At 48.0% G+C, this 15,949-nt stretch overlaps 3 protein-coding genes across 3 annotated transcripts; 1 reads left to right on the top strand and 2 right to left on the bottom strand.

Moving 5' to 3' along the window:
- Window positions 1-5,109: 5,109 nt before the first annotated feature.
- Window positions 5,110-7,621, top strand: FTJAE_6594 (general repressor of transcription; the record flags this gene model as incomplete). Its single annotated transcript, XM_037353221.1, has 7 exons — window positions 5,110-5,162; window positions 5,362-5,851; window positions 5,898-6,026; window positions 6,101-6,490; window positions 6,535-6,602; window positions 6,650-6,861; window positions 6,921-7,621. The coding sequence occupies 7 exons, from the start codon at window positions 5,110-5,112 to the stop codon at window positions 7,619-7,621; spliced, it is 2,043 nt and encodes a 680-aa protein (XP_037206267.1).
- A 1,055-nt stretch (window positions 7,622-8,676) lies between these two features.
- Window positions 8,677-11,587, bottom strand: FTJAE_6593 (KAP95; the record flags this gene model as incomplete). The annotated part of the gene is made up of 6 exons (XM_037353220.1): window positions 8,677-8,863; window positions 8,914-9,022; window positions 9,072-9,315; window positions 9,364-11,343; window positions 11,399-11,457; window positions 11,539-11,587. 6 exons carry the CDS (start codon window positions 11,585-11,587, stop codon window positions 8,677-8,679), a joined length of 2,628 nt encoding a protein of 875 aa, XP_037206266.1.
- Window positions 11,588-14,854: 3,267 nt separating this feature from the next.
- Window positions 14,855-15,949, bottom strand: FTJAE_6592 (uncharacterized protein; the record flags this gene model as incomplete). Its single annotated transcript, XM_037353219.1, has 3 exons — window positions 14,855-15,055; window positions 15,104-15,867; window positions 15,919-15,949. Coding segments are annotated over 3 exons (996 nt in total), but the record flags the coding sequence as incomplete, so codon positions are not given.

Here is a 15,949-nt window from a genome sequence, read left to right as displayed (position 1 = left end):
GAATAAAGTCAATTGGTGAGTGACCAGGGTTAGTCACGGTTGTGATGATACCTGAAGGGAGGAAGTTGATGATGAGGTGATGAAAGTGTGAGGAGAAAAATTTAGCCTGTGACTTGGATACATCTTGGAAAGCTTCTCCACTGAGTCATAGAGGTATATGCCAGTGCGATTTCGCCATTGTAGACAGCTGACCAAAGTCTTTGATGGGGAAGCAGACTTTCCACCTGTGACGCATTCCTCCTCATAAAATAACTGAACAAGAACTGATCGCACCTACTGACAGGGGCAACAAGAACGAGTCGCGTACAGTGTTTCACAGTATTAAATAGCGCTTTCGGCACGGTCTCACAAGACTCCACTCCCATGATGTTATTGGCTACGGCTTGCTTTCATTCAGACTTCAATATCATTCAGTAAAATACCTGGAGTGAGTATTTTGAATGAACAGATGTGATTTGGAGGCTTTTCTTTTTTACCAGGATAGAGTTTCTGTGTCCTTATTCGTCTCTTCTTCATATCAGATCGAGTTCCTCTCGTGGATCGACATACCTGTACCGGACTGTATTACACCTTTCATACAGTTGGCGACGAACTTCGCGAGTATGAAGGCAAATGGAGTAAGGTTAGAATTCAAAGTGGTAGCTATTGTGTGTATTTTATCCAATTTATAAATCTCAGGTCACATCACCAAAAGTGTTCACAAAACAAAATGGTAATCCATTTCCCCTTAGTCTCTGGTAACATACCTCGGTAGTCAAAGGGAGGAGGGAACATTGGAGATCCGATGCTAAACTTGGGCTGTAGGATATTCCTATGTGAGTGTAAAGGTTAAACACGACCTCATTGCAAAGCTGTGCGAGAAATTGCAGCATTCTAGATCAAATGCGCCTGTTATATAAGACAGGTCACATATGTTCGTCTACCATTTGTTCGGGTACTCATAGTCAAAGAACATATGCCTTACGAGACGAATTTCTCTCATTCGGCTTCTTGAACTTTTAAGTACCAGTCAATAATCTCAACACACCATTGGCCTCCGCGAAATCCACCACCCATCTCCTGACTGCTCCCTACTTAACTCAAAGATATGTTATACTCTGTTTGCATCTCCCAGGTCAAGCAAGAGAAATGTCAATTTCCGAGCCTAAATCAGGATACCGATTTCATCAGGCATTCAAGGTAGAGACTTTCTATCATAACATTAAAATATGCATTGACTTACAGGCGGACAGGCGTTAGTCTAACAGAATGCTGTTAAAGTCACATGCCCAACAGAATTAGCTTAAGTGTGCCTCTCGAGATACAAAGTTGAGAAGTAGCGATCTATTACATACCATTCCAGCCCGAATTAGAGCTTATTGATGTGCTGGCAGCCTCCCAAGAGTTTTACCTGCTGCCTCATCATCGCCACTTTACTAACTTCCCCATCCCTGCCACAGCAATGCGCATAAACCCGAGAACAGGAATAATAAATTAGACATCAATCAGGATTCTGATGTCTCGGAGACATGTGAAAAGGGGGAAGGGCTCTGCAGAGTTTGGTTCTCAGTTTTGAAACAATGAGGATACCACCTCGATAAACTTGATATCTCATAAACCTCGTAATACTAAAGCTCATGCCCCCTCCAGCCCTAACTATTAACAAACGGACCGATAAATTAGTAACACGTCAATATTAATGCTTCCGGTCTGGCTCGTGCGCTAGAAGCTTTCTAGTTGATCTCCTACCTGAATGGGAACTCATCTTCAGCCCTAGAATAGGCATATAAGAGAGTACAAGTATATGGGTATTGAGCCATTTTCTAGGCTGTTCATAGCCCGACATGTCAAAGCCACCATGGCAAGGACCTTATCACATATATCACTTTAACATTCTTGTCTTTTCGTGTAGCAGGTTCATGAACTCGGCATCTGTCTAGTACCGCAACTGACCTCACTCGAATATTCCTAATAAGAACGGTTGTCTTCTCAGTGCAGGGGATACTGAACCACTTTTTAAGCTTTGAAAGGAGTAAGTAATAAATCCTTCGTTTCCCTGCCAGGTCTGTGTAATAAGCATTTAGATGTATCATATTTCAAGAGCTGTATCAAACTTAGAGCCTGCCGATGAGTTCCGTGCCATGACTATGTGAAGAGAAACAAAGAAATTGTATGGACAGCTTACGAAGTCGCAAAAGACCGAACTCACCCCGAAAAACATATACTTGTTATTCGGCATTTACATACCTGGTAATTAGGTAACTTTGGACATTTCAGAAAGTACGTGCATTGGCCGTGCAGTCTGGCTTCCGCCTATGGCTACGGATTTGGTAACAACATTGACTAACAGGTAACTCAGATGGCACTGATCCCTGATGACAGTTGCTAGACAAAGATGATGTCTCTGCAGCTGTTCTCCGCGCTCATTCCCCCGTAAATGATTTCCGGGGTGAAATGACCCGAATCTTGCTGTAATATCAGATTGAATGATTCCTCCATTGTTCATTGATATCGGTTCATTCGGCTCGCCCCAGCTTTAGGTGTCCTGGTACTAATGCAGTAGCACCAGATTATACATGCCAGTGTCTGGAAATTGAAAGCCAATGGCATCTTGTTGACCACGCTGTCCATGCTTAATCGTATGTCATCAAATCAACGAAGGCCAAATAATCAAACACCCCACACTGGCTTATATTTCAGGACCTGTCCGATCAAAGTGGACCAAAGCGAGCCCTCTTAGCATTGTATGTTGTAAATATCACAGCTTTGACTTTGGATAAAACTATTATCGGCACTTCTTATCCCGTCTATACTTGATTCGAACCATTTTTACAGAGGGTCGAACATCCCCCTAGCGCCGAGTGTTGGGCATCGTCCGCGGGATCTGGCCGGGCGAAGAACATGCCGATCGTGTTTCGAGTCCGGTAGTCGATGGGAATCAGGATTCAACTAGGGATAGTCCCGGCTTTAATGGGAGATATAATGCCTGGACGTCAACATGCATACCTAGTGGCACTTTGTTCGTCTCCAAGTGTGGCCCACGCTTGTGAGGATCCGCTGTTCCGTCAAGAAATCAGTCCCAGGCACTCATGGCAAGATTGGATTATGCTCGCGTAGCTTGGCGGGGACCGGATGACTTGGTGGACAGAATGAAATTTGTGAAGGCTTCACCTCTTACCCTTTTTGTGGTTACAAGACTAACTTAGTTATCTTAGCGCAAGGCTTAGGTTCAGCCGATCCTAGGTCGATGTCAGCATGAATGGATCGGTGTCTTGATCAAATGCCTATCATTGATGTACCGCAATCGCAAATCGTGGATTCGATTACCGCAAATCTTGGCAAGAAGTTGTGTGGCAATTCTAGTGTGCTTAGAACTTATCAACAGAGAGTATCAGCGATCAACCAATAAAGAATATAAAGCGATACCATACTCGTCTCGGCTTATCTCGAGATTCAGTTGGTTGGTGAGTGACCGTGAGCCCCTTGGACCATGTCAAGGAAGTCAACCGGAGAATAGACATCCTTACTGTGCTTAAGGCTCCAGGATGAGCTTCAGGGAAGTATTACTGGCTGCTGCGTATCAAATTACGTGCCATTCACCTATAGTAGGCAAGATCCCAACAGTAAAGCGCGTGGGGGGGTTGAAAAATAGAAACGATTGATGAGGTTCGCGGCGGATGATACGCACTAGGTACGCTAGTCCAATACAATGTCTTGAGCAATGTTGAGTTTTCAGCCCTTCTCTTAGCTTCTGTACCTAGTGTCTAGGCTTGATATTGATTTACGTCAAAGCATATCCCAGGATTCACAGATAGCGAGCGAATTGCCCAAAACTCAAACCATGGTCATGGTCTAAATATCATCCTAGTAGAACCGGCCCGGACCCTTGCATTGCCGTTCCTTGACCAATCACGGTCGATCCATTTGTCTCGTAACTGCTTCGAGGTCTCTTATTAGGTGCTGTTGCAGAAGCAAGCAAGCAAACAAGCAAGAATGTCTCCTCTTCACCCATTCTCAACATGCAGGTATTTCTTATGTAGAAGGCGAGGCCCCTACCAGTCAGGCACCCGTATCACCCCCCAGGGCCTTGCCTCATTGTCGTCTTCGTTGTCTACTGTCATCCATAATATTTCGAGTTTTGCGCTGCTGGTCGTTCTCTGGATATTTGATCATCGGGTTCGCGTGGCCAACAAGCAACGCTAACATAGAAACATCTCGCAGAGTTCCAGACACTCCCACGCAGTCCGTCTTGGCCATTTTCGTTGTGATGCCCACTCGTCGAGGTCGTTCTACCCTCCATCTTGTCTTGTTTTTGGTCTCCTCGACCCAGCTTGTACTGAGCAGCTCTCATGGAGGAGCTGATTGAACTACAAACTACATATAAAGCCACGACGCAAGTGCCACGGAGCTGGTGCCAACTACTAAACCGCTTCCTTGCCGATCAGCTGCGCGCGGTCAATCTGATCGGGGAGTTTAACACCCTAAACACCCTCATCTTATGAGCCAATCGCCTCACCTGATCTGCCTATCCTATCCTTCGATCTCCACAGGCATACTCCGTACCTTATTATCTTCTCCTCTTCTGCTCATAAGCGCTTGCGCTTGTGCTTCCACGGATGCAGCGTATTCCTGCCTAAGCGAGCTATCCATCCTGATTTGAAAGGTGGAAGTGAGGCGCACCGATTCGTGCTGACCTGGTGCTACGCATTGCTTTTTGTTGGCTGGGCGGCGTCACGTACCTGGCCTGGCCTGGGCTGTCTTCACCCTGCAGCCAATCTCCCGCTCCCGTTCCCGTTCCCTGTGTCTACTAAGGTAATCGTTCTCGATTCTAGCAAGTTTGTCGGCACTAAGTTCAGTCTAATATAGTATACAAGGCACAAGGGTTCAGTCTCACCAGGATATGGGCCACGATTGGTACGCAACGACGTCGGCATCATCATCAGCATCACCCATTGGCGTTTAGAGTACAGTGCATTTTGTCATTCGATTGTCCTTTTGTACCCTTGCCTGTTGCGGCACCAGCATCTACACCAGCACCAGCACCAAGTTCCGGCGCACACCTTGTTATCTACTGGAGCTTCAGTGACTGCCATCGTTTATTCATATCTCACTACTTGCCGAAGTCGAAACATGGAGTCTTCCGTCCCGGTCGTGAGACGTCGAGCTCCAATTGCTTGTAGCCGGTAGACAAGCCTGTATCGTGTCTTTTGCGCACTCGTTTGCTGACCCTTCGCCACAGATGCCGGGTAATGAGAAGTAAATGTGTCCACAATCGTAGCCATCCTTTCTGTAAGGCCTGCTTAGACGCAGGGGTTAAATGGTTGGCTTCCCATATCATATCTCCGGAACTTTATCTGAATTTCTGTACAATAGCATATTCAGGCCACGAGGCCAACCAGATCATGATCGATCCCAACGGCGTCCGCGCGTTCCTCGCAAAAAGACTGCCAAGACAACTCGACAGGATCCAGGAGGGTTGCAACGTGAGAGTCTTGCTCCCGGCACACTGAGTAACGGGTGGGAAAATCTGCCTCCACTACCAGAGATCGTTGATGGTATAAACCAGTTCACGCGACATTACTTTCAACTCGGTTTCATTCCTAAAGAACAGTTTCCCCGGCGTCTACTCCAAGATCGCACTTCAGTCAGCGTCTTTCTCGTTGTCAGTATTCTTAGCATTTCAGCTCGCCTCAGTCGTCCTCTATCAAGGCGGTATGGATCCGGCATGAAGGCATCCGAGTTCTTCATGAAGCGGGCGACAGAAATTGCACTCGGCGAAATATTTCCAACCAAAAATACACTGGAGAACTGCCAGGCCTTTTATCTTCTTAGCATCGCGCAACAAGGGAATGGACTCAAAGATGAGAGCCATGTACGTGTGGAAGACCTGAAAACCTGCCTCATTACTGACTTGATAGACGAGCATGGGCCTCGCTCTTCGAATTGCGTCTGCAATTAAGCTGCATTTGGAACAGACTTATGCTTATGAGACTTCGAACCCTACGCCTGATGCCATCATTCTTCGCGAATCCGCACGGAGGACCCTGGTAAGCCATGCCAAATAAACAGATGTTAGTGATATAGCTGAATAGAATGTACTCAGTGGATGTTACATAGTCAGGATCAGCTACACTCATGCTCTTCCTCGCCCATCTCTCTCGCTGCTTCGGATATCGACGCTCTACTGCCTTGTGATGAAGAAGACTTCGCCAATGGGCGAGAGCCTCCTTCACGAGCTGCTCTTGAAGGTACTCCACGTGCTATCAAGGACCCAAGCCTGGTCAATGATCCAAACCGGTCTCTTTTCGGTACTCTTATTCAAGCACACGGATTCTGGGGCGTCGTCACCCGGGATGCAGTCAACTATACCCCACACTCTTATCTATGGGACACAGAGAGCAAGTTTGTCAAAGTCTCGGCAAAGCTTGATCAGTGGGAAAGAAGCTTGCCTCCCAACCATCAATGGAGTATGGCTAGACTTTCTGAATACAAGGCCAAAGAACAGGATCTGGTATGAGGCCCCTTTTATAGCAAACCAAGCCACTAACAACCCAGGCATATCTCGGGGTCACAATGATTCCGCGGCTTTGCAATATCGTTCTCCGTCGCCCATGCTTGGAGCAGTAAGTTTAGATACGCAACACATAATGCCAGGTCTAATATGCTATAGTATTCTGACTTCATCACGCGAATATCACCAGAGGCCGTTCATCTTTAACAAGATAGCATACGATCTTTTCAACAACGTTCATAGACTTTACGAACAAATAGTCGCCCAGTTTACGGGACGCTCTTCAGATGAAAGTGTCGGTGCACAAATGGCCGCGTTTTGTGTCTACACCTGCGGCCTCTTTTCCATATATCTTTGGCGCTATCCAGACTGTAAGTTATCCTGACCAAAACGATATGCCCTAGGTATTGATTCTCTTCGTTTTATCCAGTGCCGACTATCACATATGACGGGGAAAAGATGTTTCTACGCTGTTACGATATTCTGATGGAATGCAAAGAGGTCTGGCCTCTTGCTTCTCGTTGGGTCGATGCCTTGAGCCGCTTTGCTCAAGATCCTGGCAGTTCATTTAAAAGCGAAAATGGAATGGCGGATGGCAGAGACCCAGCCCACAATCCATTAACTTACCTTCCTACGACCACGCCGATACCATCTAGCGCGTCTCCGACTTCGTCCTTGTACACTCGACAAAGCAATTCCCTTGCTCTGCAATCTCCATCCCCAAACGACATCTCTGTGCCCATATCTACGACTCATATCATGCCCTCTCATTTTGCTCAACCTCAAACCCAACAGCAGCTACAGATTCATTCCCATCCCCATCAGCCACCGCTATCGGTAATACCACATCAGCAGGCTTTTGTTCCGCCTCAGCTTCAGCCTCAGCTTTACATGAGTCCTGATAACATTGCCAACTTTGACATGGTCCTGGGGGGCTTTGACCCCAATGCTATCCAAGCTTATCCGATGGCATCGCAGGGCAACGCTCCGTTAGCAAGCAGCATCCCAACAGCTATGGCTATTACCGGTGGGCCGCTAAACCCTCCTCTGGACGGCTTCTTGGACGAGTTGAACTATTATTCGTACGGATCTCAGGAATGGATCCCAACAAATAACTTGTTCGGAGGCTAAAGTGATTTCTCTTGGCGCTGTTTGGGATCCAATGCTTGGAATAAAGTGATCGTCTTTCATTCCATCATGTTGGACAGACGAGGCAGCACAATTTTGACGGGTATGTTGATTCCATATTGGGTCATGTTCCTTACACTTCGGATTCAGATAAGATTGAAAATCATGGGGATTCTTTTTCACATTTAATTGGGACTCATCTCATCTTTGTAAGCCAGAAGGGATATAACTTGCCATTTTTTTCGTAAACAAGACCTATCGTGGGATCCGGTATATGAAGTGTGAATTTCAACCATGATTTGAATCCACACCTCACAAACACATTCAGATACCGAGCCTTCATTTCATTTGGTAATTACTACATCTAGCTTGGGTTCATCAACAGAAGATGGCATTTTCACATAGTCTTGCAAGTGTACGTGGGTTCATTATGTGAGAGCCAACGATTGTTTGACTATCGACAGCTACAGACGAGCTCACTTGATACTCTAGTCCGAAGGTTTCATTTCAACGTGTCTTCGCTCAACTCTAAGGGTCCCCTACACACTCCGAATTTTCAAACCACTCCTCAAGAATCCCACCATGTTCCACAAAGGTGGTTTGTCCGAGTACGCCGTCCTAAGCCTTCCCTAACACTTGAAAGGGAATCCAAGACAGACTCCGTGGGCCGTGGCAACCAGGGCTGCAAAAGCAGAACAAAAAAGAGTAATAAACCGGCCGCCTTGACTCCCTATCCTCTACATGAATTTTGGGCCGCCGCCGCTTTTCATCCTCGCAGGGCATACATGACTTCTCTATTCCATCATTGCATCTGAGTAAATAAAACAAAATGGACTGTGTAGTGTAGTGTAGTGATAGGGGAATGAATACATCATGTAGCGATGAATATGCCAGGTGAAGCGTCATAAGGGGGTATTTGAATTACTGTAGTGTCGTATGGGGTCTATATACATGCAAGGGTCGTGGGAATCGTGCTATGACTGGGGAGGGGGAGGGGAGCATTTATTTGTGGCGGCGATCGCTCGCCTTGGATTTGAGATGAGAGCCTGAGTGCCAGGTCAGTTGGCCATAACGGCCTGAGAGCCACCCAGTTGGCGTTTAACCTGCTCGCGGGCCCAGCGGGCGGTCTCGATGGTTCGGGGCTGGAATTCCCGGTTGGTCTTGGTCTCCTTGATCATAACAGTGAGCCAGTCTTGGCGGAAAGCGTCAACCAGTTGACCGTCAGGGAAGGCATCGGCAAGGTCACTGTCCGAGTTAGCATGCTTCATGCAAATTGCTGGGCCAGAATCACTTACCCAATAACGCCCATGGAAGCCCGCATCAAGGATTCGCTTCGGTTCATATCACTAGCGATAATGCTGAGGGCGTTGAAGATGAGAGGGACGTATTGCTGGAGAGCTTGTGCTATGACGTGTCAGTAACGATTGCATACCAGGCGGACAGGACGACATACTCTTCTCGCTGACCTTCATGGCGCCAATAATTCCGCCCCAGGCATCCATAATACCCTCACGAAGGGAGACGACATAGTCGTACATCTCGTAGGGGCCCTCCGGAGAAGCGGTAACAGTTGTAGCTTGCTCGAGAACCTGGGCAACTACGGACAGATATGTCTCGAAGTGGCCACCGATGGCACCAGCAATGTCACCAAAGCACTGCAGGATAGCAGGCTTGAATTGGTTGGCCAGAGTGGTACTCTGCGGTTGGTCAGATATGTCAAGACACAAAAAGAGGGGGATACATACCCTGAGGTTGTTGAGGAGGTAGTTCATGAAGTTATCGCAGTAAGGCTGGCTGCGCTCGCCCAGAGATCGAGTAATGTCGCTGACCAGACCAATAGCCATGGAGCAGAGACTGGGCTCGTCCTGGTTTCCGAGAGCGTTGTACAGGAATGGGGCAAAGGCATCCATGTACTTGACGAAATCCTCCTCCATAGCAGTGGAAAGAGCGCTGATGGTAGCGAAAACGGCATCAGGAACGCTAGACTTTCCACCGACGCTGTTGAGGATCTGAAGAAGGATTTGCATGATACGATCACCCTGAGGAATGATCTCCTTGTCAAGGCGAGAGATGATAGCCTGGAGAACAGTGCACAAGCTGTTCTGCATCTCCTCAAGAGTGATCTTGTCCTCGACACTGACGACCTGGTTCTGAAGAGGAACAGTCTCTTCGAGTCTCTTGATGATGACATCAGAGAGAGAGGCAACTGGCTGCAAGCTTTCGGAAGCAGCGTTCTGCACAAAAACGTTGAGAACCTCATAAGCAGCGGTTCGCACTGAGGTTTCAGTTTCTGTGCGCGCAGTAACGTCCAGCAGAGAACTGACGGCATTGTTAAAGTGGGGGGTGATAGCGTTAGAAGAAGCGCCGAGATCACCGGCAAAACGCTCAGCCAAGTTCATAAGGGCCCAACAGCATGAGGGTGCCATCTTGGCGCTGCTGAGGAGACCCTTGAAGAGGGACTCGATCAAGGTGGGCAGTTGTGCCTGAGGATCAATGGCCTCGGAGCATGCCTCGGTGATTCTGCCCAGGGCATATGCAGTTGAATCCTTGACATGTAGGGATTGATCATCCATCATCGTAATGAGGATAGGCAGGGCCTGCTTGACGATAGGATCCAGGACCTTCTCGTCAGGACCCTCCATGATAGCGCCAAAAGCAGATACGGCAGCATCTCGGTTGTGCCAGTCCTCGTGACGTAGGTTACCCTCAACAAACTGAAGAACGGGTGTGATGATCGTAGCACCAACGGCCTGTGCGTACAGCTGCAGACACTGGTAAGCAGCGCGGGACAGGTTGTACTCGTCGTCGGTGGCGTCCTCGTCCTGCTTGGTGAGGAGCAGTAGGAGAACCGGTACGACTTCATTGGCAGCAACACGGGCAAAGTTGTAGAAAGGGCGCATTTGGTCAGAGCTCTCTACTTGGGCGTTGTCATCCTCGATGGAGATCTCCTCTTCGCAAACAGTACTCCAGAACTCAACAGCCAGCTTCGCGACATCCTCGTCATCGGACTTCATGCCAAGAATGGTAAGACCGAACAAGGCCTTCTCCATATAGAATCGCATGTTCTCGTAGTATAGGGCCATGATTCGGTTAAGGCAGCCAAAGGCGCCCTGTTGTATCCTTGAGTCGTCGGCTTGTGTGGCCTCGCAGACGACCTGCATGATGTAGTTTCGCTCTCCCTCGTGCTTAAAGTTGTTGCCGACAAATTCGAGCGAGTCACCAAGAGCGGTGATGGCAGCGAGGCGAACCTCGATGTTTGTTTCCTCCTTTCGGGCTCCTTGCACAACAGCAGTCAGAATAGCATTTGAGTGTGTTACCAAAGCCCCGCGAAGTTCAGCATCTTGGCTCTCGCAGATGTAGCCAATGGTGGTCAAAGAAGATTGCTTCTGGTGGTCGGCACCCTCGCTCACATTCTTGACAAGGAAAGGTAGCAGATCGTTCCACTGGCCACGGGGCAACTCGATAGCGGCAATAGAAGAAATGACCTGGGCGGCGGCAGTACCAGCCTGGGTGTTGGAAGAGTTAAGAGTCTGGAGGGTGAGCTCCTTGACCCTGTTCTTGGTCTCGTCGTCTGTTTGCTGGAGCCATTTCGCTTGCAATTCCTGATGACGAGCAAAGTCTCGGGTTGTGAAGGCGTTTTTGAGGGCGATACCGGCAGCAGCTCTGATGGAGCCATCGGCAGAGTCGTTTGCTAACTCTTGTACGAGGGTTGCGAGGTATAGGGGCTAGTAAATCGTCAGTCGTCATTCGAGTGGAGGGAGGATCAGGGGGGTGCCATACAAAGTTGCTCTCAGCGGCTTGGGTGAGTTGCTGCTCGGCAGCATTTCGCAGGTTCGCATCTGGAAAAGTTAGCAGTAGTTCCTTTCACTCGCAGATAACTGCTGAAGTTTCAATCGGCGAGGAGGGCGTGGGATACTGACCAGGCGAAAGCGAATTTGCGAGCACCTGGTTTATCTCTGAGCTCGACATTTTTGCGATTTAAGATCGTCTCGTCATGCGGTTTCGGGAGGTATCAATAATGAGTGAGGCGCAGAAAGGCGTAAATGTGTGAGAATGAAGAAGAAGAAGAAGGAAAAAATAGAGCCTTTGGTTAGGCGCACGTGTCGATAAGTTTGGCAGATGGAAGAGAGAACTGTTCTGGATGAGGCGGAGAGGCGGGGGTTTTTTCCCACGACGGGGGGCTCAGGCCAGGAGAGGAAAAGAACGGGTATGAAGGTCGAACGAGCTTGGCGGGCCAAAAACCGATGGAACGGGGCCTTGTTTGATTTGATGGGCTTTGAGATGCTTGATTGCTGGCAAAGCGGTGGTGAAGGAAGAGAAAGTCCTGACTTTAGACAAAAGAAGTGTTAATATTCTGCAGCTTGATGTTACAGGGAAGAAAAATTTAACCTCTTGGATCGAAGGTTTGATGATGACAATCGGCAGCCTGCTCCTGCCTTCGAAGTCGCTACCGCCACTTATTTCCACACTGTATAGCACTGTGCAGAGGTGATCTGTTAAAGGCGGTTATTTTTCACCAACGAGCAGCAATGTTTCGTGCCTGATTTGATGTCCGGGGGAATGCAATGGTAAGAGAGGCAGGCATATATTTAACTAACAGGCTGCAGCTATCGATCAGAGTGATAATTGTAGTGACGAACAGTACTGAGGATGTTGTGATTCATCGCCTGTAGTCTACCTGCTGATGCGTCACAGCCCTGAGCCTCACTGTGACTACTGTACTTACATCCAATACCTTTCCCTACCATACATGCATATAGGACCCCTCCACACCGACGGCCATGCCCTTCTTTGCCGCGGGACCTTGCGGCAAACGCTATCATACTTTCTTGGCTGGTGCGAATATAGCTGCAGCAGGTTTCGCTTCGTTTTGTTTATTATGAGACGATACATGAGACTCCGGGCTTCCATTGAGGTCTCGTGACCTAAGCTGCTTATGCACGCTGTCGCTTGTCTTGATTCAGGTTCACCTGGACTGTTGTTACTAGTTCCAATGCATAGGACCTCCACTATGAACGCATAATTCAAACCTGCTTTCATTACTTACACTGGGAGGCGGGGAAAACTTCGCTTAATCTCTAGGTCAGTAGTCGCACTGTACGCCTTTCATACAGTGCCCCGCGGTGAAGAAATTCACACCAGGCTTTGGCTCAGTACCAATGAAGAGCAAGCAAGGTATCTCCCTCCAGGGCTTCCATGTGAAGTTTGACAATTACGGTACTTGAGCCCAGGCAGCCAAAACAAATGCCATCCAGGGACAAACAGGGCCCTGGCTACCTTACCTTACCTTTTGGTGGGAGTTTAAAGTTAGGCATAGCATAGCACAAACCCATCCGTTCGAATAGTTCCTGCTAAAGATATTCATTTTATATTTGAAATTATCACTTCACTTAGCTCCCACATAATCTGATCACAGCCCCTTTCCTTTCTTTTAGTTTTTCTTTTCTTCTGTTTGTGTTGATTTCTTTTCCAAGTAAATAGTTCCACTCTTCCACGGCAACCAACGCCGCCAGCCTTGCCACGCTGGGTAACTCATTTATTACCCAGTTCCACGGCGGATGCAGTTTGGGCCGCTATCAAAATGAAGCTGACTTGTCAGATTCAGGGCTCATGTTCGATTTTCGCTTCGTCTTGGGAGTTGGATCTTCCATGTGTTTCCAGGGGTCCAGTCTGGGGAAATTTCGTTGCTTGGGCCCTGCTCCCGCTACTTTAGTACGCCATTACTTGTATGTTAATCACGAGAGCACTGACAATATCTGCTTCTTCTAACTTAGTAGCCGTTCTGTGATAGCCCAGTCTTCTTGTCTATTACTTTATTTTTCGTACCATGCCTGTTGGCTTGTTCTTAAAGTACGGTACACTGACATCAATTTGTTTTTCATGACTCGGTATTAAGCTTCACAGTCTCCTATCTGGAAACATTTGTGCCCTTCACAGCATCGGGGAACACAAGGAGGTCCACGGGCAGCTACTTGCGAATCAAACAACTAGGTACCTAGATCGCTGCTTGAAGTGGGCACGTTGGGCAACGGGCTTATCACTGCATAACTGATAGACTGTTTGGAACTGAGTGAACTGATGAGGTCTGAAGCTGTCTTGTTTGGCCTTGTTTGGTCTCTCCTCTCCCTGCTGTTGAAGAGATTAGTCAGGCTTTCAACCTCTGCTTTGTACTCTGGAGAAATGTCACATTGCCAGTGGAGCATGATTTTATATTCAAACTGCATTACTGTAAGACTTACAAGTCGTTTTTAGATAAATACCCTCTGTAGTTTAGTAAGTTATAGGTATGATTGCCTAAGAGTCCGGCCCTAGCTCAAGTAAATATACTACAGTCTTTTCTTTGTTGCCATACAAAGTATGTTCATTGTTGGACCACATGCTCTCAATTTAGTCGTAAGCTTTGCACAATGATACTTGTTTATGCTTAAACTTTGGAGGGAATGCAGAAAATCAACACAATAATGACAACAAGTCCCTACTCAGTGTTTCTCCTACCTGGGCCCTAGCCGTCTACTAAACAAGGGATTTCTATCCTCGTCTGCGAGAAGAGCTAGACTTCCTAGTCTGGTAGCTGTTTGAAAGCCTACTCGCAGGGCCCTATAATACAAGTCTTACAGGGTCGAATCAAGGAATTCAAGGTCGCATCAGATATACGATTGGGCTGGGTAACAGGGCAATGACATCTCGTGGTCCAGGGGTCAAATACCGGTGAGGTAGTATTGGAACACTGCTGACTGGTTCACATTTACTTTGTCAAGTCTGCGTTCCATATTGGTTAGACGTGGGTCTTGTAGAATGCCCCTCGATGGAGGGGTATGCACTAGGGCGGGAAGTCCGAAGACAATGAGGTCACCCGTCCACAGGTAGCCCCTCAATCACGAGACTTTTTCTTGCTCTTCTGCCTCCAGAGGAGCGTCTTCACGGCAAAATACGAGTATGATTATTCAAAAGACTTGTTCGTTATTTATTTCTTGTCATAAGTCGTAATTATGCGTATCAACCAAACATCTACATACATCCATTCAATCCCATACTAACTCATATCGTTTCATCCGCTGTATATGATTGATTTCGTAAATTCGTACAACCAATAGTTGCCCAATATGAAACATCATTCACGACACCAGTACATGTCTGTAGTTGCTTTGGGAATAAAGGTATCCATTACCGAAAGAGAAAATCTCTGCTGCCCTTCAAAAGGTGACCATGAGTGAGAACGCCAGTAAAAAAGTAGACTTAACGCAGATAGCCTCGGGGTGGGCGAGTGTCATAAAACGTCTCGCGTTCCGTTACCTCGTCCCAGCGAGGGTGGCTGTGCCGGTGACTATCGCGTTCATAGTCGAATTGGTATTCTCTTTCATACTCCAATTCTCTCGCCCGCTGCTTTCGAGATCGTCGGATCTCATCAGAGATGTCAACAAGGCGGAGAACGTCATCCTGCAAATGTTAGCATTCGGTCCTTGTCGTTTTTGGGGGACAACTTACGTATTTGAGATAATCCATGATGTAGTAGAACTCCTTGGTCTCCTCGTATTCATACCCAGAGCTCTCAATAGCCTCACGGATAACGAGGTCCTTGGTGATCTCAGTCCACATATCCTTTGGAGGTGGAGGTGCAGGGCGAGAACGTGATTCTCGTGTTCTTTCAATATCAATTTCCCTCTCGCGATCGTAAATGGAAACATTAACACGGTCACGAGTATCTGGGGGTGACGGATCCTTCAGGATGGGCTTTGGCATGGGCGCAGGGGCAGGCGAAGGGGCGCCATCCCTCTCAGGAATGAATTTGCTCTTCCTGGAACCACTGTACCTCGTCCAGTTTGTCTCGGTACTTCCACCGCCAACTCCATCCATGCGAATGCGCTCAGTGCCTGGAGGAACATCAACGAGGGTCCAGTCCTTGGTAGCACCGCCCCAGGCTTCGCCCATTCGGCCACGGGAGTCGATCTTGCTGGTGAGATAGTCGCCTTCCTCGTCCACAGCACTGGGTGTCGGCAGAGGAGCAGCTGAATGGGCTCGACGCCGGGTTGTTTCGGACTCGCGTCGAACTACAAGTTCGTCGTCGCGGTAGTCGGATCGTCGTTCTTGGCTTTGAGAACGAGTGCGCGATGTGCGAGTGACATCTACTTCGGTTCTGTTCTTTGACAAAGAGATGTCGATATCTGTCTCACGCTCTCGGACTCGGGAAGGAGCACGAGGCTGAGGCTTTGGCTGGGGAGGAGGAGTAGGAGGTCTAGCTTTGATCATACCTGGGGCCGTTAGCGTTTTGCATCGTTTGGTTAGAACTCCGGTTTGCTTACCATGGTCAATATCCCGGTAGTGGGTGATAAC

This window comes from Fusarium tjaetaba, assembly GCF_013396195.1.
Source record: "Fusarium tjaetaba strain NRRL 66243 chromosome Unknown NRRL66243_c0000129, whole genome shotgun sequence".
NCBI lineage: Eukaryota > Fungi > Ascomycota > Sordariomycetes > Hypocreales > Nectriaceae > Fusarium > Fusarium tjaetaba.
Note: the sequence above shows the minus strand (reverse complement) of the source record. Positions and strands in the feature narration are given on the sequence as shown.